This window comes from Prunus avium, chromosome 4 (assembly GCF_965620075.1).
Source record: "Prunus avium chromosome 4, drPruAviu1.hap1.1, whole genome shotgun sequence".
Classification (NCBI taxonomy): domain Eukaryota; kingdom Viridiplantae; phylum Streptophyta; class Magnoliopsida; order Rosales; family Rosaceae; genus Prunus; species Prunus avium.
This window is the reverse complement of record NC_142287.1, coordinates 19,326,836-19,352,959: the sequence shown is the minus strand read 5'-3', so window position 1 is coordinate 19,352,959 and position 26,124 is coordinate 19,326,836. Positions and strand designations below refer to the sequence as shown.

The 26,124-nt window shown below is 36.6% G+C and overlaps 1 protein-coding gene and 1 long non-coding RNA gene across 3 annotated transcripts; both read left to right on the top strand.

The window, feature by feature from the left end:
• Positions 1 to 8,625: 8,625 nt before the first annotated feature.
• LOC110767388 (uncharacterized) lies at positions 8,626 to 9,534 on the top strand. The gene is made up of 2 exons (XR_002528316.2): positions 8,626 to 8,997; positions 9,140 to 9,534. It is a non-coding gene; the product is annotated as an uncharacterized LOC110767388 (long non-coding RNA).
• A 7,456-nt stretch (positions 9,535 to 16,990) lies between these two features.
• Positions 16,991 to 25,905, top strand: LOC110767389 (ent-kaurene synthase-like 1). Of its 2 annotated transcripts, none has more exons than XM_088252544.1 (14): positions 16,991 to 17,411; positions 21,813 to 21,883; positions 21,977 to 22,259; positions 22,348 to 22,528; positions 22,833 to 23,050; positions 23,147 to 23,267; positions 23,459 to 23,556; positions 23,648 to 23,871; positions 23,953 to 24,065; positions 24,211 to 24,309; positions 24,451 to 24,666; positions 24,805 to 24,946; positions 25,127 to 25,372; positions 25,470 to 25,905. In XM_088252544.1, the coding sequence occupies exons 1-14, from the start codon at positions 17,360 to 17,362 to the stop codon at positions 25,761 to 25,763; spliced, it is 2,358 nt and encodes a 785-aa protein (XP_088108670.1). In that variant the 5' UTR covers positions 16,991 to 17,359; the 3' UTR covers positions 25,764 to 25,905. The 2 variants fall into 2 exon arrangements, with proteins under 2 accessions (XP_088108670.1, XP_021826605.2); XM_021970913.2 differs by having other exon boundaries at positions 16,992 to 17,411; positions 21,971 to 22,259.
• Positions 25,906 to 26,124: the final 219 nt, after the last annotated feature.

The window sequence follows — 26,124 nt, the reverse complement described above, 5'->3', positions numbered from 1 at the left end:
ACCACCGGCCACGGGGCCGGTACCAAACGAACCACCATCTCCTCCTCTCTCTGTCCTACCCTTCCCCCCATCGAAGGCACCGCCGACATTCGCTTGAAAAAGAATGAGATTGGTCGGATTTTTACCCAGATTTTCTGGAGCTCGTTCGAACGTCTCTGGCCACCAAAATTGTCGATCCAGGTATGCTTTTTCTATCCTTTCAATGAGTTCTAGCTGCTAGTTGTGATATTTAGGGGAAATTTCTGCGTTTTGGTAGTCAAATAAGCGATAATAGTTCGGTCGGTTTTTGGCTTCCTATTCCAGCCACTTTCGTCGACTTTTTGGGGTAGTTCCAAGAACAAAAGTTGCTCCACTCTATGTGGTGATCATGTAGGTATAAGTCTTGACCAACGGTTTGGAGATTTTTCGATTGCCGGAATCGCCTTGGACACCCACGTGCTACCGGCACGTGTGGCGGCGCGTGGGCCACTTATTAGCCGGTCTTAGAGTCCTAAAATAATCCCCATGTCGTCTCGAGCACGACGATATGCTCGGATATCATTTTGGTTATCGTTTGATCGTCGATCAGATATCGCATATTAGGCGGTATCCGGGTTTGATATGTTCGGACCGTTGGATCGACTCCAATTTAATATGTGTTGATCTAGGCATTCCTAGGATCATGTAGGATTTCGCGGACCGTGAATCGGAGCCCCGGATGTTCCGATTTAATAACTTAAAGTTTGGGTTAAATGATAACCGTCCGATCGTGCGATCGCGAGCGATTTGACCGTTCGATTCAGACCAAACTTGCAGGAGATGCTTATTAAACCTTGTTGAACCCATAGGAACTTTCGGATCGGAAATCGGAGGTTGTGGGCCCCGCGGGCCCGTTTATCCAAATTTGGGCAGTTTGACCCTCGGTTGACCGTGAGTCTTCTGAGGTAGTTTCACCCATTGAAAAGTGCTAGAACGACCTTATAAATAGGTCCTGACTGTTATTTGAGTTATTTTGATTATGTTGGGCATATGAGATTGTTTTATAGTATTTTATGGAACTATTGGACTTTGTTTTGAAGGTGCATTGTTTTTATTGATTGAATTAATATGCATTAAATATAGATTGTTCATTATGGGATTTATATGTATGTATATATATTTATAAAGGTTATATATATATATATATATATATATATATATATATATATATATATATATATATATATATATATATTGCTTAAAAGTGGAATTTTGATTATTTCCATTTTGAGAATCTTGATGTGGTTTGAATAAGGATTTATGTTTGAAAATTTCGATGCTTATTATGATGAAGTATTTGGGCATAATATTAATGTGAGTTTGGGCATATATGATTTTGTTGTTTGTATCACACGTGGCGTTGGATCTTCCGGCGTGTGATAAAGTTTGTCTGCACGCGTAGGACTTAGTGATTGGTTTTGGCCACACGTGGCGTTGGAACTTCCAGCGTGTGTGCAGTAGAGTGTTCGTTCACCGGTTGGACTGCTTATCCCTAGATGTAGGATAGAAACTGGAAATTCTGTGGGCTAGCCAAACAATCCCCCTGTTGGATTGTTTTCCTCAGTACTTAAGTTGGTGTGATACTTACATACCTATTTATATATTATAATAAGTTTGAGATTTACATAACCGTTTATAATAGTTTTATATATGGATTGTTGTTGTACCCACACGTGGCGTTTGATGATTCTGGTGTGTGGGCATATAAGGTTGGTTGTTAGTTTGTCACGCGTGGCGTTGGATATTCCGGCGTGTGGGCATATATGGTTATGAGGTTAGCTTATCACACGCGGCGTTGGATGATCCGATGTGTGATAAAACAGTTTGCGCACATGGAACATGGTTTGGTTGGGCCACACGTCGCGTTGGATCTTCCGGGGTGTGGGCTCATTGAAATACTAGTTACCTTGCCACACGTGGCGTTGGATGATTCCGGCGTGTGGGCATGTATGGTTATGTTATTAGCTTATCACACGTGGCGTTGGATTATACGGCGTGTGATAGAGGATTCGTATACTTGGGTTACTGTTACTTTACTACGCGTGGCGTTGGACTCTCCGGCGTGTAGTAAAGTAACAGAAAGAGGAAAAAAGGATTATTTTACTATGTCGGGGAAAGATTAATATTTAAAAAGAATTATGTTTGTTGTGATGTGATTTAAATTAAAGGGAAAGGATAATTCTAGAATATAACTTATTTGTACTACTGAAAATGATTGTATATTACCTGGTTCGTGAATATGGAGGGAAGAACTACGTGTGGCTTGATCCCTCAGTAAGGGTACGTAGGTAGCCTGGGGTTCCAGCTAGGTGCAGCCGTGAACTAAAGATATTTCTAGAACTTTAGTTTAGTCGTTTGGATCTAGTCTCACTTCTTTTGATTTTTGGTTGAGTTTGGTGCCGACCTTGTCGGTTGTTTTAAAGCTCGATTGAAAACAAGGTTTGATTGAATGAATATTCATTTTCCTGTTGGACTAAGTGAGTGTTGTTAAAATGTGGTTGTGGCCAAGATAGGTTTGAAAACCGTTTTGGATTGCTATATGATTTGGGCCGAGTGCTTAAACTTACTTATGATTGTGTTGGGTTGTTAAACATCGCTTGAATGCAATGGAGAAGTTATTTTATGTTATTTATGGTGGGCATGCATAATTTAGTTTGAGTTCATTAATTGCACCGTTCAATCTCATCATTTGACTTAAGAGCTTCACTGGTGGTTCTGTTTGAAATTATTAACGGCCAGAGGCCTAGTTTGTAAACTGCTTGAAGGTTAACTTGTTCATGCTGCCAGTTGTGGATATTAATTGTGTTTTTTAACAGGTTGAGAATTTGGGGAATTGTTCAATTTTTAGGGGAGCCTATGCCGAAATTTTGACAAGTCTCGTGCCTCTTTTCTTTAATTTGAAAAAGAGGCTATAGTTTTAGTAAGTGGGTCCGGCATCGGTGTGATGCCGGAAATTTCACAGGATTCGTTCCGGATTCCGAGGAAATTCGGAGCGGGTCTTGTCACTCTGTCTAGGTTACGGGCTTTGTTTCTTGATCTTCATCTTCCAGTACCTTGTCCTAAGCTTTGGTGTGATAATATTAGTGCTCACTCTCTCTGTTGCCTCTATTCCGGTGTTTCACACTTGCACTCGCCATGTTGAGGTTGATTATCATTTTGTTCGTGAAAAGGTGGTGCGCAATGAGTTGCTTGTTGCTTATTGTTCTACCACTGATCAGATTGCTGATATTTTCACTATGGGTCTATCTCCTGCTCAGTTTTCTTTACTTCAGTCCAAGTTGCTTGTGCTCCCCCGCCCATCAGCTTGCGGGGGTATAATGAGACGTAATCCCTAAAGGATTTATTTTCCGGTTTATTGGTATTTATTTCCTAGATTTGATGTACATAGAGAGTTGAGAGAATCTTAGCACCTGGAAAAACACATGGCTGATATAAAACTAAAGGAATTGAGAGAGAATTTAAGAGAGTATAGATGTAGAGAAAGCCATAAGAATGTTCTCTAGGCTTGTTCATCTTCTCTGTATCTTCTTATTGATATTGGTGCCTATTTATAGGCAGAATACATACATTTAAAATTACATAAATGTTCCCATTGATAGCATAATGGGGTGAGTCATCCGGAAGGTATAGTTGGGTATGATCTCACATACATTAGGTATACTAAAGTATTGTGGGCATCCATTACATATATTTTATAACACTCCCCCTTGGATGTCCACAATACATGGAATATGCCTCATTAAAAACCTTGCCAGTAAAACCCAGTGGGACAAAAACTGGTCGAAGGGAAAAAGAGTACATAACCATGTGTAACATAAAAATCTGTGTACAGATCACTGACACGCGTGCGACACTGCCTCGTTAAAACCTTGCCAGGAAAAACCCAGTGGGATAAAAACCAGGACGAAGGAAAAAGAGTACAGTGTGTGAAGATCTTGCACGCTCCCCCTGATGCTTGCAAAATATCATTAAGCCATAATGTTGACTATCTTTCTAAATGTCGTAGTTGGCATTACTTTCTGTGAATTAATCTTGCAATATTGTAGGAATGCTCCCCCTGAAGAGTTACTCCCCCTGATAACTCCATACATGTCTTATATTGCTTATCACATTTGTCCTTCACAAATTGAGCTTTAGTAATGCCTCTATAAAATTTGCTCTTGTAGCATCATTGGAGGATATATGTGTGTCTTCATTTATTTAGTCCCTGTTGAGGTTAGAATAATACAACAACATCTAGACTATTTTCACAAATATTTTACTACATACAATGGCTTGAATAATGACTCTAAAATATTTAAAAACTATGAGCTCATACTTATAAATGTTTGTCTGGTATAATCACTCACTCATACATATTCTTGTATGTTTTGAGGATACTTGCATATGCTATTCTTCATAAGCTCTTCGGGAGTCTAATTCTCATAACTTCAAATATTTGAATACGTTGCAACGTTTTGAATTCGAATTCAATCAAAAGTACTCTCTGAGGCAATTTATTCATTTCAAGTCGATTGAGTACTTCAACTGAGCTTCAAGCTCTACATTGAGCGGCAGGCTCTACATTGAGCGTCAGGCTCTACACTGAGCATCAGGCTCTATATTGAGCTCCGGGCTCTTTTCTCTTCTTCTAGATTTCTTTGTGCAATTTATATATTGCATGGCACGTTATATCTCTTAGAATTTATTCCTTTGTATTCTTCAGGAAAATTTCTTCTGGCGATATGTTTTATACACTTTATAATCTTTATAGATTTCTCATTTCAAATTCCTTTATTAAATCAGGGGAAGCCTTTGTAAACTCTTCAAGAGTTCTAATAAAATTCTTTATATATATACTGCAATGATGGTAAACTCATTTCCAAAATTTGGATTATTTATACATATAGATATTCATTAAGTCGATTATACCATATTCTTCCACAATACTTTAATCCACACAAGGATCATTACAAGCCATCATATTTTTAAATCATTTGCTTCAGGCATTTTGAATTCTTCAGGAATTTTCATACACATGAATATGCATAACATAGCTGCATATGTTTACCATCATAATCCCATGTCTTTACTGGGAAACGTTGTGCCATATCATCAAGTGATTTATTTCACTTTATCTTAAACACCATTTTACAACATATACATTTTCATATCTTTTTGGTGTTTTTATCTATAGGTTCAATCATTGCACTTTTTCAGGAAATTTTCAACTATACTGGACTGCCTCTTCCAGTTGGCCAATCTTTATTTACATTTGTCGACAATTATAACAAGTGGTGCAATATCATCATGTATAGCCCTTGATATCTTTAAGTACGTACTATAAACCAATATATCATCAATTCGTGATCCCACAATTCTCATGTGCATGCGCATGCATAATTTATAAGCATCTCATTGCTTTCATTATTTTCTGGTACCAGTGCCATTTCAGAGGCTTTCATTGTCACTTCATGAACAAATATCTCTTCTAAGATATAGAATTTATAGAATGTGGATCATAACCTCTTCTAGAGCGTTATTTTAAATAGGGCTTAAACTTTGCAATTAATCTCCACTTCTGAGGAGTTTGGAACCTATAGATATGTCATGCTTCAGGCATCCAACATCTTTATCTGTCCTGCTTCAGGCATCCAACATATTACTCATTACTATGCGTTTGTATGTGCTTGAACTTCTGGCATTTGACTTACAGTCTTTTTCTGTCTGAATTTGCTTCAATTTATAATGAGACAATAATAAACATATTCCATAATCATTCACGTCGTTCTTTGTTCTTTCAGGAACAACCAATTCTCCCCCTAACGACGGGAATTTTGCCTCATCAAGATGAATCCAGAAGTATTATAAGCATAGGTTTTGGAGACAACAAAGAACACAAACTTCAGGTTCACTTAATAGAATCACAAAGATACAGGATAATGCTTATAATATAAAAAGCAAACTCACAACAATCTATAAAAAGTGTGAGGCTTACAAACTTCCTTTGATCATTAGAATGTAGAGAGGTTACATGAAGAACATGAAATATATTGGAGAGATTCATGTTGTGATGGAAACGTACCATGCTTCATGTTCTGATGATATATCATCCATATTCTGATCCATGAAGCATATGGATCTTCCTCTTCTATCATATGTGAGAGAGGTATATATGTTCTAATGAACAATGTCCTCTCTTTCTTATCATAAATGGACCCAGAAGCTCAGTGAACGAGGCTGATCCATGATCAAACAACTACCCTAACAAAGTAGTGGATCATGATCAAAGATAATCTTGCTTCTGAAGGTCTTGATCAAAGATAATCTTGCTTCCATGGAAATCTTCAGGATTCCTAAGCACGCCAAGTGCTGTTGAGAGAATTCAGGTTGATATCTCATCCTTTCTTTAGAGAGCAACAACAAAGGGGTATTATGAAACCGTCCAAGAGTAGGGAATATATATATAGCAGAAATAAGAATATAGAAAACAGGTGGTCTAAACTTAAACCATACGTTAGGCTCTAATCAATCAGATTACTTTTGACAAAATTCTCAATAAGACAATCCGGAATTTATGCAAAGAGTAAAACGATAAGAATTGAATCCCTTATATATATAAAAATATCTCAAAGGTTGGATCGGATACCTTACCATGGTCGACAAGTTTGAGTGGGCAGAATAGATTTGTGGAACAAGAATTCGAATTATATGGATGGTTGTCATGTTGCTCACCTATATATATATATGATGCTTACAATTCACGGTTCATCAATAGAATACGTTCCTTATTTTCTGCTATTACTTAAGTGGTTCATTTCCACATCTTCTCCTTAAAAATGTCTTCCTATCCTCAAAATAATTTTGATTTGAATACTGCTCCCCAGGAGCAAATATTGTTAGCACTGAGATCAGATAGTGAAGTTGTCAATGATTCTTTGGTTGCTAGCATGCAGCATGCTGCATCAGTTACCAATTTAGGACAACGGATACTGGCCAGATCACAAGAAGTGCAGGCACTTAGATCTCAAGTCCTGATACTGCGCAGAAGGCTGACTGAGGCTAATCAAAAACTTAGAAGACTGGAGAAAAGTAATAAAGATTTGGAGGAACTTGTTTCTGTGTTGCAAGTTCATGAGGAGAATGAAGAACACAAAGATTCTCCTACGGATGCCCAAATCTGAGGCATTAAATATTTGAGTAATTTTGATTATGTAATTTTCCCCTTTGTAATATAGAACTGCAAGTTCCAATTCTCTATAATGATATGAACATAGTCTCCACTAAACCTTTAAATCATATGAACTTCAAGTCCATTTTTGAAATAATATGGATGACCAATAAAACTTCAGGTTCTTTGTAATCTTGATCTTATGATGCCCTAATTGTGATATCAAAAATATAGAACTTCAGATTCTATGTAAACATCTTGTACGTTTGTTTACAGAACTTCTGGTTCTTGGAAATTTATCTCATATATATAAAACTTCGGGTTTCATGAATTAAATTCCAAAATTATATTTAAGTAAATGTACTCAAATCTTCTGGTTTTGGATTACACATAAAATACTGAAATGAAATAAATAAGATACAATAAAAGTAAGACAATAATTAAACTGCTGTAAAATAAATAGGTGAAACTTCTGGTTTTTCATTTTATTGCTCTTTTATGAGTTTAGGGAACTGCAAGTCCCTTTTTGTATATAGTAACGGAGTACCCAAAATGTTTAATATTCATGCATAATACATTTGCCAGTATATTTACTATTCATGTGTCTGACACTATTATCATATTATCAAGGAGCTTCAAGTCCTGGTTTACATGTCAATGATTTTTGGGTCCGATCATATTTTCACAAATATAATTTCAAAGAGACTGCCAGCTCTCATTTTATTTCATCATTAAAGATCTTCAGGTTCTAATGTAGTATGATGAGGATCAAGGAACGTCAGGTTCCAATTTCTTGCATGATATACAATTCATCATAATGAACTTGTAAAATAAATTCTCAAAATAAATATGCAGTAAAATAAATTCATAAAGTAAAGTGCTTGTTGTATGGGCGTTAATTCCGCACCATACTTTAAATAAAAGTAAATGTACGATAAAATAAATGTGCTTGTATGGGTATTAATTTTACTCCATACTTTAAATAAAAATAAATAAATATAGGGATAAAACCACCACTTAATACAAAAGGGATCTTCTGGCCTTTTTTTAGATTTACATGAATTTAGGGACTTCTAGCCCTTCATTATATATTTAAGGATCAAGATCTTCTGGTCTTAATCGATCATACGTGGGCTGTGAGTTCACAGGCATCCCTGATAATCAATTTCTTATCTCTGCCATTTCATTATGATTGTAGCAATGACCTCTCATGATCAATTGTGGCAGTGACCTTTCCTAGGTCCTGTTGAATAATCAAACAGATTATTAGGAACCATACATATTTAAAGATAATTATCAATAAAAGCATAAAGAAATATATATATATATATATATATATATAGGTATATATGTGTGTTAAGCCGAACACATGTAAGTATATTATATATTGTATGTATATATTAGGTAATATATTAATTTATTAAACTAAAATATAAAAGTATGGGCGTAAAGCTTCTAGCAATAATATCAAAAAGTTTCAGAAAGATGCAATAAAGTAACATATATTTATAAAAGACAAATAAATAGAATTGATCTTTGTGTAGGATATCACCACGCATGCTCCTTAAGTGTATTTCATAAACATAGTGGATGGACACCTTTACTTGCACGAGCTTCTCCTGCACAACTTTACTTGCTTTTTATGGTCAATATGAATATATATAATATTATAGATATAATAATGTAATAAACTATCAGGATAAATAAAAGTAGAGGACTTATCTCTCAGATAGTCACTAAAAATTCTTTTTCCTTGTTTTGTGCCGTAGTCCTTTCAGTTGGCATCTCCTTCGTAAGCAGATCACAGTTCAGTCTCCATCCCATCCCTGGTAAGTCTCTCTTTGGTACAAGTACGACTTTTATGTAGTGTTTTCATGGGAGATAGAGGGATGGAGGCGGTGGGTGGTGTTTATCTAGATTGTGTTTTCTTTACCCCTTTCTTCTCTTACATGTTTGTATATATTGTTTTAGAGAGGATATTTGTAGTTGCAGAGGTTAGCAGCTAAGGCTTGAGATAGAAAGGTAATGAAGCAGAGGAGTTTGATCGGAGAACTCAGTTGGTATTTTGAAAGCGAAGTCGTGCTGATAACGTGATATAAAACTAAAGGAATTGAGAGAGAATTTAAGAGAGTATAGATGTAGAGAAAGCCATAAGAATGTTCTCTAGGCTTGTTCATCTTCTCTGTATCTTCTTATTGATATTGGTGCCTATTTATAGGCAGAATACATACATTTAAAATTACATAAATGTTCCCATTGATAGCATAATGGGGTGAGTCATCCGGAAGGTATAGTTGGGTATGATCTCACATACATTAGGTATACTAAAGTATTGTGGGCATCCATTACATATATTTTATAACAATGGCAACATCCTCGATTAAACTTTAATACCTCGGATTGGCCAATTGTTGAATTCTATATTCTTTCTGTGTACTGTCTGTTATTGGACTAATAATACACTTGCCAGGGCCCTTCATTTCTAGTGGGCTTGGACTTATTAGTAAACAGAACTGAAACGATGCGCATAAAGAATAACAATAGTAATTATTATAAAAGGAAATAGATACCAACCAAGGTTGCAGAATCTTTGCATCAGAAAAAGACATAGCTATATCCTATGTTATATATGCATAGATGTAAATGCTCTTTTATCTTTTTGGTACTGAAAATAGGGACACTACTACAAAAATCGAAATAGACGATGGTAATCCACCGTCGTGTATTCGGTTTTTCAATCGTCGTGAAATCGACTGACATCTTTTGATGCATAAAACCACGACGGTAAATCCCCGTCGTATATTATTTGTAAAGACGACGCTTTTACTCAAAACCGTCGTCTATTTACATATAATAGACGACGTTTTTTTTAAGAACTTTCGTCTATTTGATGTAAAAACGACGGTTTTTGTTAAAGAACTATGTTTTATTATATCCAAAGACGTCGGTTTTGTTAAAAAGTCATCATCTATTAAATGTGAAGACGACGATTTCTTGAAATATTGTCGTCTATTAACTCTAAGACAACGATTTTTTAGTAAAACCGTCGTTGATTTTATATAAAAAAGACATTATGGTGTTAAAAGAGGTCATTGATATTATATACAGATGACGGTTTTTCCAATAAAACCATCGTTTTATTATCTTTAGTTTTTTGAAGAGTCAATAGTTATTACATAGTCAACCAATCTTTATTCTATTACATACATACTTCCTACCTATAATTAGAAATAACGGAGCTCACAAATTCTACTAATTTGATTTTAACTTCATCAATTTGTTCTTGGGTTGACTTAGCTCTGCCTTCTTGCACATTTTCCAAGTTGTTGGTGTGGGAAAAGGAAAGACCTGCACGAAAGAGACCCCAATACTCTTAAACATAAACTTGTTTAGCAGTAACCTAACCTTAGCAAAAAGATCTATGCAGCTCTAGAATGACAGCAGAACACAATTGGCATAATTGGCAAAGTACCTGTTCTTGTGGTGGCACCATAACAAATGAAAAATCAGAGATTCAGAAAATTAACAATGAAATTCCAAAATAATTAAAGTAAACAACAAAAACAAAAAGTATTTTGGACCTGATGATGTTGTCGGTTATCTAGTGAGGGATGGGTATGTTTTGCCTCATCTTCTTTGTCAGCTTCTTCTTGATTACGAAGGCCTTGTGGGACGGCTGTGCATATTTATAAAAAAAATCCAAATGAGAAACTCACTTAAATCCCACGAAATTAGCACAATACATGAACAAACATATATATATATATATATATATATATATATATATATATATATATATATATATAGACCGATTTCCATAAGTCTTTCTAGATCGAGTCGCTGAGTTTGATGAGCGAGTTGAGTGCCTGAGAGCGAGATCTTCTTTGAAGAAAGTGAAGGTCGAGATCTTTCAAATCAAACCTTTCAACCAGCTTTGATTCTCAAATACAGAACCTCCATCTACATCTTATGGATCTGCGAAGACCTCAATCTCTCAACTCCTTCATTGATATCGATTTTTTGATGATTTTATATAGAGTTTCATGAGGGTGTTTTAGAGAGTGCAGGAGGGTTTCAAGGAGGGAGAGATAAGGTTTTCAGAGACGGGGGAAAATCTGAAAATTTGTCGAGCGCGAATTCACTTAAGTAGCCTTTTTTTAGCGTGTTTTAAAAGACGACGCTTGTTAATGAGAGATAAGGTTTTCAAAGACGGGTGAAAATTTGAAAATTTGTCGAGCGCGAATTCACTTAAGCGGCCATTTTTTAGCGTGTTTTAAAAGACGACGCATTTAAAAAAAACCTTCATCTTAACATATAATAGACGACCCTTTTTTTAAAAAAGCGTCATCTTTACTTCATAATAGACGACCCTTTTTTTAAAAAAACCGTCATCTGTACTTCACAATAGACGACCCTTTTTTTATTTATACTTTCATTAAATACAACATAAGATTTTGTGGTATCCACTAGTGTAAATATTTTAAATTGACGATCGAATTGGTTCATTGTATTCATATAGGGTCAAGGAGTGTAGCTGTAAAAAAATCATCAAAATCAGAGTTGAAATAACCGTTAAATCGTGATTTTTCGTTTATAACCGTCAAAAAGTTTTGTCCTATTACTTAATCTCTGAATGTTTTATTTTTTCGATTTTTGGCATATATGATCTCGAAGTGTAAACAAACAAATTTGACGGTTGGATCGTTGAAACTTGTTTCATAGAATGCGTATGCCATCAAAACAATATATTCACTAACAATTAAGAGTTTATTTATACTTTTATTAAATATAACATAAGATTTTGTGGTATCCACTAGTGTAAATATTTTAAATTGACGATCGAATGCAGTAATTGTATTCATATAGGGTCAAGGAGTGTAGCTGTAAAAAATCATCAAAATCAGAGTTGAAATAACCGTTAAATCTTGATTTTTCGTTTATAACCGTCGAAATGTTTTGTCCCGTTACTTGATCTCTGATTTATTTTTTTTTCAATTTTTGGCGTATATGATCTCGATGTGTAAACAAACAAGTTTGACGGTTGGATCGTTGAAACTAGTTTCGTAGAATGCGTATGCCATCAAAACAATATATTCACTAACAATTAAGAGTTTATTTATACTTTCATTAAATATAACATAAGATTTTGTGGTATCCACTAGTGTAAATATTTTAAATTGACGATTGAATGCAGTCATTGTATTCATATAGGGTCAAGGAGCGTAGCTGTAAAAAATCATCAAAATCAGAGTTGAAATAACCGTTAAATCTTGTTTTTAAAAAACCGTCATCTTTACTTCACAATAGACGACCCTTTTTAAAAACAAACCGTCATCTTTACATATAATAGACGACCTTTTTTTAAAAAAACCGACATCTTTACTTCATAATGGACGACCCTTTTTAAAAAAAACCGTCATCTTTACTTCATAATAGACGACCCTTTTTTAAATAAACTGTCATCTTTACTTCATAATAGACGACCCTTTTTTAAAAAAAAACCGTCACTTTATAATAAACGACCATTTTCATATAAGAAGGGTCGTCTTTACTTAATAATAGACGACCCTTTTTATAAAAAAAACCGTCGTCTTTACATATAATAGACGACCCTTTTTATATGAAAAGGGTCGTCTTTACTTCATAATAGACGACCATTTTCATATAAAAAGGGTCGTCTTTACTTAATAATAGACGACCCTTTTTATAAAAAAAAAACCGTCATCTTTACATATAATAGACGACAGTTCTTTCAAAACAACCATGTCTTTACCAAAAAAAGGACACTTAATTTTTAAAAGACGACGCTTGTCATACCTACTGTCGTTGTTTTTTGGTCAGATTTTAACTCTGAAGAAAAGCTTTTTAATAAGACGACGCTTTTTTATTTGTGTGCGTTGTTATAAAAAAATTCTCAACAGTATCTCCATTTTTTAGTTGATTAAGTCACTTATCCACGACGGTTTTTTGTTACCGTCGTCTTTTTAAAAACAACGACGGTTTTTTGTTCTACCGTCGTCTTTTTCTGGTCGTCTTTTGCCCTTTTTGTAGTAGTGGGAACAGAGGCAAAACCAAAGACTCCGTTTCAAATCTACCACAAGGGCCATGGAAGCTACCCTTTATAGGAAGCATACATTAGCTCATTTGCTCTCTACCCCATCATAAACTAGAGACTTGACCAAGACATATGGACCCCTTATGCACCTGAGGCTTGGAGAAGTTTCAACCATAGTTATTTCATCAGCTGAGTATGACAAAGAGATGATGAAAACTCATGATGTTATCTTTTGTAGGGGTCTTTTTGTTCCAGCAGCCTGACGAATGGGTTGGGCTGCCGTAAGGAGCGAAAATGGGTGAAATTACCCCCAGTGTCTGAGTTCAAAAATCAAGCCCCGAGAATACTTCGAAAGGACGGTGAAGCCTTAGGAAACACCCCGGTTACCTTCACCAACAAAAACAACATCTGCTTACAGGTAGATTTTTAGCTTGGCATGAGAAGCTTGTGGCATGGGAGCAAAGCAATCATGAGTTTAGCATTAAAGAGAGAGAGGACTGTGAATTCCTATGAGAAACAGGGGTTCTAAGGAAAGGAAAGTGATTCTAAGAAGGTTGGCTAAGGGGGGAGAGAGATAAGGAGGAATGATGGGTTATTTGAGTAATTTCCAGCAGCTTGACGAAAAGTCTGTCAAGATCTGGAATGGCTTGCCAGAAAAGAAAATTGGAGGAGATGGAGAGGTGTGGCTCGAAATTGAAGGGTTCCAGAGGTGAGAGATGATGCTTGCTCTCTGGGTCTGGTTTGCTTGCCTTCAATTGAGTTGTTTTTCAATGGGTAGGAGACACTCCCTTTTATAGCCGCTGGGAGCTCCTCCTTCCCAAGAAAACCTAATGGCTTTTCTCCAATTTTGCCAAGTCTCCCCTTCCCTTTTTCTTCTCTCCTTTCAATTCATCATCTTTTTTGCAATTTTCCTCAGTCCAAACACACCAAGACAAGGTTTTTGGGAGCTCTAAGGGCTTTCTGCAGCGCCTCCAGCGTTGAACTCTTATTTTTGAACACCTCCACACTTTCTTTCCTTCCCTCTTCAATGGGTAGGAGAAAGAAATTGGTAAGGGCGTTGGTTTGAAGAGTGCCCCTCCTTCTAGCAACCTGTGCGCGCCATTATCCTCTGGATCTTTGCATGTTCTTCTTTGAAGTTTGCTATGCCCATGTGCTGGAGCCTCTCAGCAGCTCACCGACATACACTTTGGCTTTCATCGTGGTTCACGTTTCAAGCTAAGTGCTGTAGACTATAGATATTTTCTTGGCTGCTTGGGTTTTTGCTAATGTGATAGGTTAGCCCATTAAGAGAATGGGCTAATTTCCTTAAATGATGGGCTATCTTATTATGGTGATGGGCTTATTTCCTAGGGTATTTGACTCCCTTCTTTCTCTCTTTTATGCTTGCTCACATATTTGGGCTCAAGAAATGGGCTTGAGTTTTGGGGCTCCCAAGCGGCCCAAAACTTCCATTTCTTGGCTCATCAATGGGCCTCATGAAAGCTCGTTACCATCCATACCACAACCCACTCAGCAAGCCCCAGGCATTTGCGTGGCTTTGGCCCACTTAAGCTTGTAGCGTGGCTAGGTGTAAAATAATGATTTTTCGCTTGGCATGGCATGTCGATTGGCGTGCTCGAATTTTATTGCCTTTGAAAAGGGATATGATGCTCGATGGGATAATTAGCATGGGCTCGTAGAGCCAGTGCATTTTATAGGCTATAGCATGGCGAATTGCATACTTATTTGGCATGGCACGTGGTCGTGGCTCGTGCAAGCGTGCATGGCTAATTTCGCGTGCTCCGAACCGGGTCTTTTCTTAATAAGGTGTCGCACTGGGCCGGGAATTTAGTTGGGCCCAACCCTGGATTTTGGGCCTCAACACCTTTGCGTCGAGGCCCCCTATAACCTTGCGTCAACAATCATGTCATATGATTCTTGTAGAAAATATATTTCCTTGTATTAAACAAATTACACAAAGTCCCTATTTATACAAGTACGGGAAGTTTATCTAAGGTAGAAAATAATATAGACATAAATACAATCCGATTTACAGCACGAAAGCTAATTGTTAGGAGGAGATTGTGAGCTTGACTTCCGTGTGTGCTAGGAAAGCTATGTTAACACCACCGTGGGCTCAAACTGGGCGTCACAGGATGAACAAGTTTGGAAGACATATGCTGGTGGCGTGGCTTGTGAAGGGCCTTTGGTGTGATAATATTAGTGCTCTCTCTCTCTCTCTTGCCTCTAATTCGGTGTTTCATACTCTCACTCGCCATGTCGAGGTTGATTATCATTTTGTTCGTGAAAAGGTGGTGCACAATGAGTTGCTCGTTGTTTATTGTTCTATCGCTGATCAGATTGCTGATATCTTCACTAAGGGTCTATCTCCTGCTCGGTTTTCTTTACTTCATTCCAAGCTGCCTGTGCTCCCCCGCCTGGTTAGCCTGCTGGGGTGTAATGAGACATAATCCCTGAAGGATTTAGTTTCTTGTTTATTTATATTTATTTCCTAGATTTGCTGTATATATTCCTTGTCTCTCAAGGACTTAATTCTTAACTAGAATTAGAAATCCTTTGTGTAGATACCAAGCAAAGCTCTGTATATAATTATCATACGATTGTTCAATGAAAAGCATCGAGAATATTCAAAACCTTTCAACAACAACAACAACAACAATAATAATAATAATACTAACCAATTAATCAATCTGGAAAGAAAAAAAAAGCTTGTGTGAGAGGAGAGAAATAAAAACTATCCCCACCCATGGGAATGGAGCGCATTTCGTGGCCAGCCGTTTACCTCCTTTGGGAGAGCTCCCGCGGCGAAAGGGATTAGTCACTGCTTTCGGCGGTGGACACCCTTGGATCTCATCCAAAAAAAAAAAAAAAAAAAAAAAAAAACTATCAAATAAAAAATAATGGGCATGGTTTGGTGGGTTTTGATTGATGAAGGAGTTAGACGTTTTTCTTTCTTCTGGTCTATGGCAACAAGTTTTTCTTTTATTTTTCCCTATTAATATGGTGGATTTAATGACTTACTTTTAACCTTCGAAATATCCAAGCAGATCCTAGCAGATAATTGTGAGAATGTGAAGTGAAAAATATCCCACATTGGAAGTTATAAAAACTTGCAAGGGCTTATAAGATGTTGGGCTACTCCCCCCATTGCCAATCGGTTTTGGGGTGGAACCTCAACTTTCTTCATGGTATCAAAGCGTGTTGCACACGAATTCGCCACATGTGCGGGAGCGTGTGAGAGTGTGAGAATGGTATCATAAGCTTGGCAGAATAGGCATATGTGCACATGCGCTTAGGGACCATGAAGTCTACCCTATAAACCAAGGTATCATCATCAGAAACAGGCTCACACATGGTAGGGAGCAGAGGAGACAAGGCCCAAACACAAGGAGACAAACCACCAAATAGCAAGGGAGGAAAATCCGAAAGCGATTGAACTAGACCTCGAACGAGAAGATGACTGAGCGCAATTGGTCGGGAGAGAGAGGGCGATGACGACTGAGCGAGACAGTGACCCATTTCCGAAAAATATTCCACATTGGAAAGTTAGAAAACCTTGCAAGTTATAAGGTGTTGAGCTACTCCCCTCATTGCCAATTTGTTTTGGGGTGGAACCTCAACTTACTTTAGATAATATCCAAGCAGACGATCCAGATACTTATATGTAATTAAACATTTTAAACATTATAATTCATCAAATGTATAAACTCTTATTAAATAATGGTTTGAATAGAGCCCGCTCATATTATTAGCATCTTTTCTGTAGTCGTTGATGCTTCCTCTTTTGGCCCTACCCGTATGGTCTGCTTAATTTATCCCCATGGCTCCAATTCGCGAGTTGTACATGTATTGATTAATTTATCCCATTCTCTCTCTATGGTTTGAATAGAGCCCGCTCATATTATTAGCATCTTTTCTGTAGTCGTTGATGCTTCCTCTTTTGGCCCTATCCGTATGGTCTGCTTAATTTATCCCCAATGGCTCCAATTCGCCAGTTGTACATGTGTTGATTAATTTATCCCATTCTCTCTCTCTCTCTCTCTCTCTCTCTCTCTCTCTCTCTCTCTCTCTCTCTCTCGCCTTTCTGGAGTTGCAAAGCTGTCAACTACATTGTGCATTCTTCTGATCATACAACCATGTCTTCCTCCCACCTCAACAATCTTACCTGTTTTGCGTTTTCCTCATCAGGTTTTTTCCCTAACGCTCTGAAAAATTTCGTTTCCTTTAAATGCATGCAAGGTTTTGATTATCCTTATGTATCTTTAATGATTATTATATATCTTGATAAGTTTTGGTCATTGATGATACTGAAGTAGTTTTGTATTTCAGTGTAAACTTGTAAATTTGAATTTTGAGTTGTTAGTGTCTGAAGCAGGTTTTATGGGAAATTTTAAACTTAGGAATTCATTGCCAACTTGAACAAGTACATAAAAATCACATTTTCACTGACTTTCATGCATGTGTAGATAACTTTAAAATTTTTGACATAATTTATGTGTTGATATGGAAACATGCATATGAAAGAATCGCATAGGAAGCATAAGTAGTCATACTAGTTAGTTCTCCATTCTTGCCACAAGAAACTGGCACTAAATAAACCGGACGATATTGAGGGGTGAAAGGGTTCTGATTCATTGAAACAGTAGGATACTCTAATATCTTGAGATAAAATATTTATGTTTATATATAAGTTGGCCTTAAAAAGAGTAAGAACATATGCTCAGACGCTTTGATGACTTAGTTTAGATGGAACTGTCAAAGCAATTTACGTTTTTTAGGATCCGAAATGAAAAATGACGAGGAAATATAAGATGTTGTAATAAGTTCACTTGGAACAAAAAGGACAAAATGGACTCGTGATAATACCAAATAGTTAAAGTGATGTGATGTCCTTTAACTTCTTCAGGCAAAAATTTTGGCAGCCATATGGCTTGCGATTAGACCAGTTATTTCTTTATGCAGTTGAAGGTTGAGGACAACACACTACTACAATTTTCCCTTGTCCTGACAACCCTTTGTGGTCAGTAAAAACCCCATTACTGACCAAAATTCGTCACTAATGGCATCCTGGCGAGTGCAGTGGTGAAAATAAGGGTTGTCAGTACTACTATTACTGACCAACTTTTGCAACTCTTTCGTCACTAAAAGTTTGTCTCTGACACAAGTCATTAAGTGACTCTAGATTATTACTAGCAAAACAAATAGCTAGTATTAAGTAAGCTTTCATCAGGATTGTTATTTTAGGATTGGGTATTAGTGGCCAAAGATTTGTCAGGATTGTTTTTACCCCAAAAAAAAAAAAGATTTGCCAGGATATTTTGTCAATTTGTGAGCTCATGCCTATTAAAATATACTTCTTTCAAATGTTTGTAATATAATCTGGACATTTTTTCTTTTCTTAAAAAATTTCATTGATACTGAAAATGTAACATGTATAAATATGATATTATATAAATAGTCAAAGATTGAACCATACAATCACCATCCTTATAAAATATAAAGTACCAATGTGGCAATGTCGATTACAATAGCCAAATTATTACAAAGATCTTCCTAGTTACATCAATAGAGTTCAAATACTTTAGTTGGCCTTATTATACAAAACTATGCAATGCCAAATATTCAATAAGTACACTACAAAAGTATGCATACATCCAAAATACAGTCAGCCACTATATCAAAAATGCACAACACTAACTGCATCTATTCAAGTCCATGAGTACCTTGATCTGATTCTAAAAAGTCAGTCTCAATAGGGTCTGCATCCCCCCTAAAAACAGATAATCCCCACATTGCCACTGTCTTTTATTTCCTGTGAAAGGTTTATAATAAGCTTTCTTCACATTACTCTTGAAACTTCTCCACAACTTTTCAATATTCTTCATTGTTACATCCTTGAATACATGAATCAAATGTATTAATATTGTTGTTGAGGAAGAAATTTAACGGTGCCCTGCATCCACAATAAGTTTCTCATACATCTCATCCCCTATACAATATATTTATATGATGATTCAAACATATATACCAATTTATCAAAAGAAAAAGTAAAAACCCAACATACCAGTACCACCTGTAGAACCATCTCCCTCTATATCATCCCCCAAGTCAACGTTGGGCCCTTCTTGTGAGCTATCTCCAGAACTACTCATCTAAAAAATTTGATATACATAACATTAAAGGAGTAACAAATTAATCAGACATCATTAGCCAAAAACTATTACTTTAACATTTTTTTTTTTGGTCTGAACCACGAGGTGGTCCTGGATGGGCCCCAACTATGGGTGGCACCTTTAAGCCTTAACCACAACCCAAACTAATCCCCGCTCACACCGAGTCGGCCCGTAAGGGGTAAAGTGCTGGCCAAAGTGGTGACTCCGTACAAGAGCAGGGATCGAACCCTTGACCTCTCTTAAGGAATGAGAGTGCCGAACCACTCACACCAACCACCTTGGTTATTACTTTAACATTTCAATACAAAACAGTCTACTAAAGAAATTCTCGTACAATAATATTGTAATTAAAATTAATGCATAAATACAAACAATTATTCAGCATAGATCATCCCTCACTCCTACTGTCTCTCAATTGGATGACCCTCATCACCATCTACTTCAATTTATTATCCATTGGGTGACCTTCATCACTCATCATCTCATCTACTTCAACAATAATAGAAAACACACAACAATATAATAGAAAAAGCTAACGGGAAACACACCTGGATTCTAAGTTTCCAATAAAAAATAAAAAATTCAACAATCATGCAATAGATAAATACATGCATACCACAGATCAAACTTCACCAACAAAGAATAAAAGATTTAAACAAGAACTTTAAAATCCAAATTATATAATCAGGCTTCAACTATACAACTAGTACATCGTTCATATCTTGGAATAAAATTAGTATTCTAAATTTTATAACTAATTAGAAGGATTCATGGGTGACCTATACTCAAATACTTTAAAAAATTAATAAATTACAAAACAAAATAGGAACACAAATCTAACTAGAACAGGGGCCCTCTTTAAAGAAGAAGAACCAAATCAGCCCCAACTGAAAAAGAGCAAAGAAAACCCCCAAATTTAATCTCCCTGTCAATCTGAACCAGCTGAAACAAAAATCAATACCACACGATTCCTCCAGCTCCAATGGCTCTAAGGAAGAAAACAATTTCTTCTTTAATGAAAAAAGAGAGAAGGGAGGAGGGGAGAGTGACTGAGAGAGCAAAACCCAAAAACCAAAGTAAAAAAAAGAGAGAGAATAGATGGTATTTTTTGGTCAATGAGAATAGATGGTCGGTTTGGAGGAAGTGGAGAGAGTTGAAGTAAAAAAATTATATTTAAGTCTAGTACTGGCAAACAATTTCGTCAGTTTGGGTTCCCAATGTCTACAAATTTAGGCGCTTAATATTTTGCTTCCCGCTCTTCAAGGGGCTGGCGCAGTGGCTTGCTAGTAATATTAGTATTGACGAAGGACTTTGTCAGTATCATTTAGTAGTGACAAATTACATTACTTAGCCAGTAATGGGTCCTAGTACTAACTAAACTGTTCCTTTGCTGGTATTAGTTTGTCAGTATAAGCTAAAATTGTAGTAGTGACAAAATACAGCAATGCCACATTTGGGGCCTAAGATTGGATAGCTCAAGATTGAATGTTTGTTGAACGAACAAATGGAGGCAAAAATTCCAAATTTTGTCCAAGTTGTAGAATATGGATTAGTTTTAAAGGAAATTACTTATCCCTTCCGATGGATATATATCAACACCTTATAACTTATCCATTCTAATTCCCACAAAAGAAAAAATCATTCTAACTCTACGTACCTTCATTTCTTACTTCAACATACGTTGAATCTTGTGGGCTATATCCAATACAATCCACTTCATTTCTTACTTCAACATACGTTGAATCTTGTGGGCTATATCCAATACAATCCAATCCTAAGAACGAAATCTAAATGATTAATCTGAAATGAATAGTTATATGATAGTACTAGCATTATTTGAAGGCACGAGGAAAAAGGTTTTGTGATTGTTTTCTCGGAGACTGAAACATACTAGAATGATACAATATGAGTAGCGAAAGAAGCTATGAGGATATAAGGATAAAACCAGGAAGGAGGTTGTATGAGATGGTGAAAAACATAAAATAATTCACGTACATTGGGAACTATAGTAACAGACACAAATATCCAAAACCGACGTTGGATTCATGGAGACATTCAATAAGTGGAAGATAAGTTCATGTTCTTGTGAGAATATGAAGAAATATGCCACGGAAAGTTGAGAAACTAGCAAGGGCTTATAAGCCCCTCATTGCCAATTGGTTTTCGGGCGGAATGTTAACTTCCTTCATGGTATCAGAGCAACTCAAAGTCTAACAACTCAAGTTGCACTATTTCCTCTTGACTAAGATCAATGTTGACTTTGTATAGAATTCTTCCAAGTGATGATTTTTTATTGTTTTTAGAAAATGATTTGTTTTAATGTGGAAACAGTACTTTCTGGGGAGCCTGGATTGGCTTTCTGGTCTTTAATATACTTTTTTGTTTAAATTTTTTAAACAAAATCCGTTCTGGAAAGATTTCTTGCCACAAGCAGCTTCAACAGTCCTGAGATTAGAGGGTGCAGCAGAGGGCAATACTGCTGCTTTGGTAACAGAACTCACCACTTCTATTATTTCCATTGTACTTTTTTATCTTGTTAACAATTAGTGTAAAAAGTGCTTGTTTTAATTGAAGGAGAAGTTTGAGGTGAGTAAACAAAAAATAAAGAAGATGTTCAACAATGTTGATCTCTCTGTTTCCTCATATGATACCGCTTGGGTGGCCATGGTCCCTTCTCCAAATTCCCTGAAGGATCCTTTTTTCCCTGAATGCCTAAATTGGTTATTGGGTAACCAACACCATGATGGTTCATGGGGTCCTCATAATTTCCATCCGTTGTTAAAAAAGGATGCTCTCTTATCTACTTTAGCATGTATCCTTGCACTAAACCGATGGAGCGTTGGTCAAGAACAAATTAACAAGGGTATGCCTGTTGCTTTTGCTAAGTTTCCTCCAAATTAATGCATGCATTATAAAGGATTACCCTCTCTGAGTCTTTCTTGCTTTTCTAGGGCTACATTTCATTGAGTCCAATTTAGCTTCAGCTACAGATGAAGAGCAACAATCGCCTGTTGGATTTGATATAATATTTCCCTCTATGATTGAATCTGCAATGAATTTGGATATGAATCTTCCCCTGCGAGGATCAACCCTAGACTCTATATTTCACAGGAGAGACTTTGAGCTTCAAAGGTACGTTTCCTTGCCTTTCCCTCGGTTTATGTTTGGTCCAACTTCTCAGTAAAGTTCATTTAGTTTTATTATTTCTTTCCATGACTTGGCTAATCAAGCCACCTAGCTCAAATCTGTAGCTACAGGTTTGGCTTTGTTTATTAGAATCTCCGAAAATGTAGTTTTACCAGGGGTGATATACATGATAGGGACACTTGTATCAGTTCATATGCTATTTAAAGTCATGGAAATGCCATGAATTAAATTTATTTATTGCATCCTTAACTATCATAAGTGAAAGCATCTATTACGAAATTTTATTCAGAGGTTATGGAAGCAACTCAGAGGGATGGAGAGCCTTCCTAGCATATACTTCAGAAGGAAATGGAAAGTTTCAGGATTGGGAGACGGCCATGAAGTATCAACGGAAGAACGGATCCTTGTTTAATTCACCATCAACCACAGCTGCTGCTTTTACTCACCTTAAGAATCCCAGTTGTCTTACGTATTTACGCACACTCTTAGAAAAGTTTGGGAATGCAGGTTTCTCCCTCCATGCATGTCATTAGTTTGCTAGCAATGGTTACTAGATTAGGATTGATACAGTTTAACTCATTATTTCCAATTTACTCTTTTCAGTCCCAACAATTTATCCTCTAGATAACTATGCTCGCCTTACTATGGTTTCCAGTCTTGAAAGTTTGGGTATTGATCGACATTTCAGGGAGGAAATTACAGGTGTACTGGATGAAACATACAGGTAATTAATGTTCCCTAGATTAAGTTTACGTATATATACACCAGTAATGTGGTTTTTGGGGTGTAACTTTGAAGAAGAATATTGGAATGATGTTCTGTTAAAGGGTAAATATTCTTAAGTGAAGCATTAAGTTTAGATATTTTATTGCGTCTCATCCATGGGGTAGCATGACATTAGTCAACAAACTGCAGATTCTGGCTGCGGGGAGATGAAGATATATTTTCAGATGCTGCCACTTGTGCAATGGCATTTCGACTCTTACGTGTTAATGGATATGATGTTTCTGCAGGTATTTTTCCATCTAGGTGCCTAGCTTGGTCTTTATCACTTCCTTTTGACAGAAACTATGTAATTGATTATATATGCTGTCTTGTACGTAGATCCATTAACTCAATTTTCAGAAGATTGCTTCTTCAATTCCCTTGGAGGATACTTGAGGGATGTTGGCGCTGTGTTAGAATTGTTTAGAGCTTCAGAAATCACCCTACATCCTGATGAATCAGTTCTGGAGAAACTAAATTACTGGACGCGTCGCTTCCTGAAACAAGAATTATCCTCTAATTTAATTCAAGCACATAGACTCAATAAGCATATTGGCCAAGAGGTAGCTTCCTATATATAGCAAGTGTTTTAGATTTGGTGATGTAGCTTTATCCTAAAACTGAAACTTTTTTATTATTTTCAGGTGGATCATGCTCTTAAGTGTCCTTACCATGCAAACTTGGGTCGGTTGTCAATCAGGAAAGTTAAAAAGCATTACAACGCAGATAGTACAAGGATTCTAAAATCTTCTTACAGGTAAACAGACTTCTACTAGTTTCCTACTCTAAGTAATTCCCCTTCTTCATTCTCCCTCTCTTTTAAGAGAGGAAATTGAGTTCTGTTGAATTATTATGAGCGGTCAGTATATATATTACTGATATATCCTTGTACTCATCTTAAGTTCTTTGAACATTGGGAATGAAGATATCCTAAAACTGGCAGTGGAAGACTACAATTTTTGCCAATCTATACATCATGGAGAATTCAACCATTTTGCAAGGTGCTTGTCCTCTCTCTCTCTCTCTCTCTCTCTCTCTCTCTCTCTCTCTCAAGCTTCTTTGTTTCATTGTGTAAGGCTTGCGATGCAGAATTTTTTTTTTTTTGTCATTTCCAAAGTGCAATATTTGCTCCATTTAAGCAGGTGGGTTGTGGAGAACAAATTAGACAAGCTAAAGTTTGCTAGGCAGAAGCAGCCATACTGTTACTTCTCTGCTGCTACAAGCCTCTTCCCTCCTGAACTATCAGACGCCCGCATATCATGGGCCAAAAGTGCATTTCTCACAACTGTTGTTGATGACTTCTTTGACATTGGAGGTTCGGAAGAGGAACTGGTAAACCTTATACAATTGGTCGAGAAGTACGTAATTTCTTTCGGTTTTTTTTTTTTTCATTTCTTGTCTGTTTCCATTTGATTTGTTGTTGGTCCATCATTTCTACTTGTCCTTCTTCATTAGTCTTTCTGGCTAATCTCAGTGTTCCTTGTATTCAACCGCAGGTGGGATGTGAATGCAAGTGTTGATTGTTGTTCTGAGCACGTTCAAATTATATTCTCAGCACTTAGGAGCATAATTACTGAGATTGGAGTCGAAGCTTTCAAATGGCAAGGACGCAGTGTGACAAATCATGTAATTGAGATTGTAAGATGGAATCTTTTACTTTGTTAATGTTATGTCATTTTTATTCCTTTCGGTAATAATAATTTTTTTCTCCTGATAGTCCTGAGCATCAGAGACAGAGAATGTCTTAGAATCACCTGAACACTCTATTAACAGTAACTGATGATTTTGATATTTTGAATAATCAATGTTCGATTTTAGTGGTTGGAGTGCCTCAAGTCTATGTTGAAGGAAGCTGGCTGGTCGAGAAACAAGTTGGAGCCAACAATGGAAGAATACATGGCAAATGCATATGTATCACTTGCCTTGGGACCAACCGTCCTCCCCGCTCTCTATTTTGTTGGGCCCAAGCTTTCAGAGGATATTTTAGGAAATTCAGAACTCCAGCACTTGTTTATGCTTATGAGCACTTGTGGCCGTCTTCTCAATGATATCCAAAGCTGTAAGGTACAGAACCTCCACCCCTTCTCTTTAAAACAAAAACGAAAGAAACAAACTAATAACCGGCCATCATATAATATCGATAACTCTGCGCTATTTGCAGAGGGAGTTAGAGCAAGGGAAGCTAAATGCTGTGTCATTGGCCGTGATTCATGGCGGTGGTATTGTTACTGAGGAAGATGCCATCAATGAGATTCAGAATGTTATAAACCGTAAGACAAAAGAACTGCTAAGATTAGTTGTGCTGGAGAAGGGAAGCATAGTTCCAAGAGCATGCAAGAATTTGTTTTGGAACATGAACAAAGTGATCCACCTGTTTTATTGGAAGGATGATGGGTACGTTGGAAATGAGATGATGAAAGATGTAAAAGAAGTAATTGATGAACTCATCGTATGATTATCAGCCACTGTGGAGATCACCCTCTACGCTGATTTGGCAGGTACATGGAAATATATAGAAGTGTGAGGGAGGAACAAACCATCATCGTTTTCTTGGATTTTTCTAACATTTATTTATGGAAAATACTCTATTAAGGATTTTATGTTACACTTCAAAACGACCTTCGAAGCATAAAATAAAAAACATTAAGCATCCACTAAATAAACATTATCATGATACAACAACTATTATAGGAACTTACAAATTGTTGTTAAGGACAGTGAGGTGCAAGTTACAAGTAACATTAAGCAGTAACCTATTGTTTGGAGATGCTTTCCAAATCCTTGAAAAGAAAACAAAAAAGATAGAGGAGGTACGG

Coding starts and splice junctions, on each gene's coding strand:
- LOC110767389 (XM_021970913.2), top strand. CDS start 17,360: ATGTCTTCCTCCCACCTCAACAATCTTACCTGTTTTGCGTTTTCCTCA. Junction 17,412..21,812: donor TTTTGCGTTTTCCTCATCAG/GTTTTTTCCCTA, acceptor CGTTCTGGAAAG/ATTTCTTGCCACAAGCAGCT. Junction 23,051..23,146: donor AGAAAAGTTTGGGAATGCAG/GTTTCTCCCTCC, acceptor TACTCTTTTCAG/TCCCAACAATTTATCCTCTA.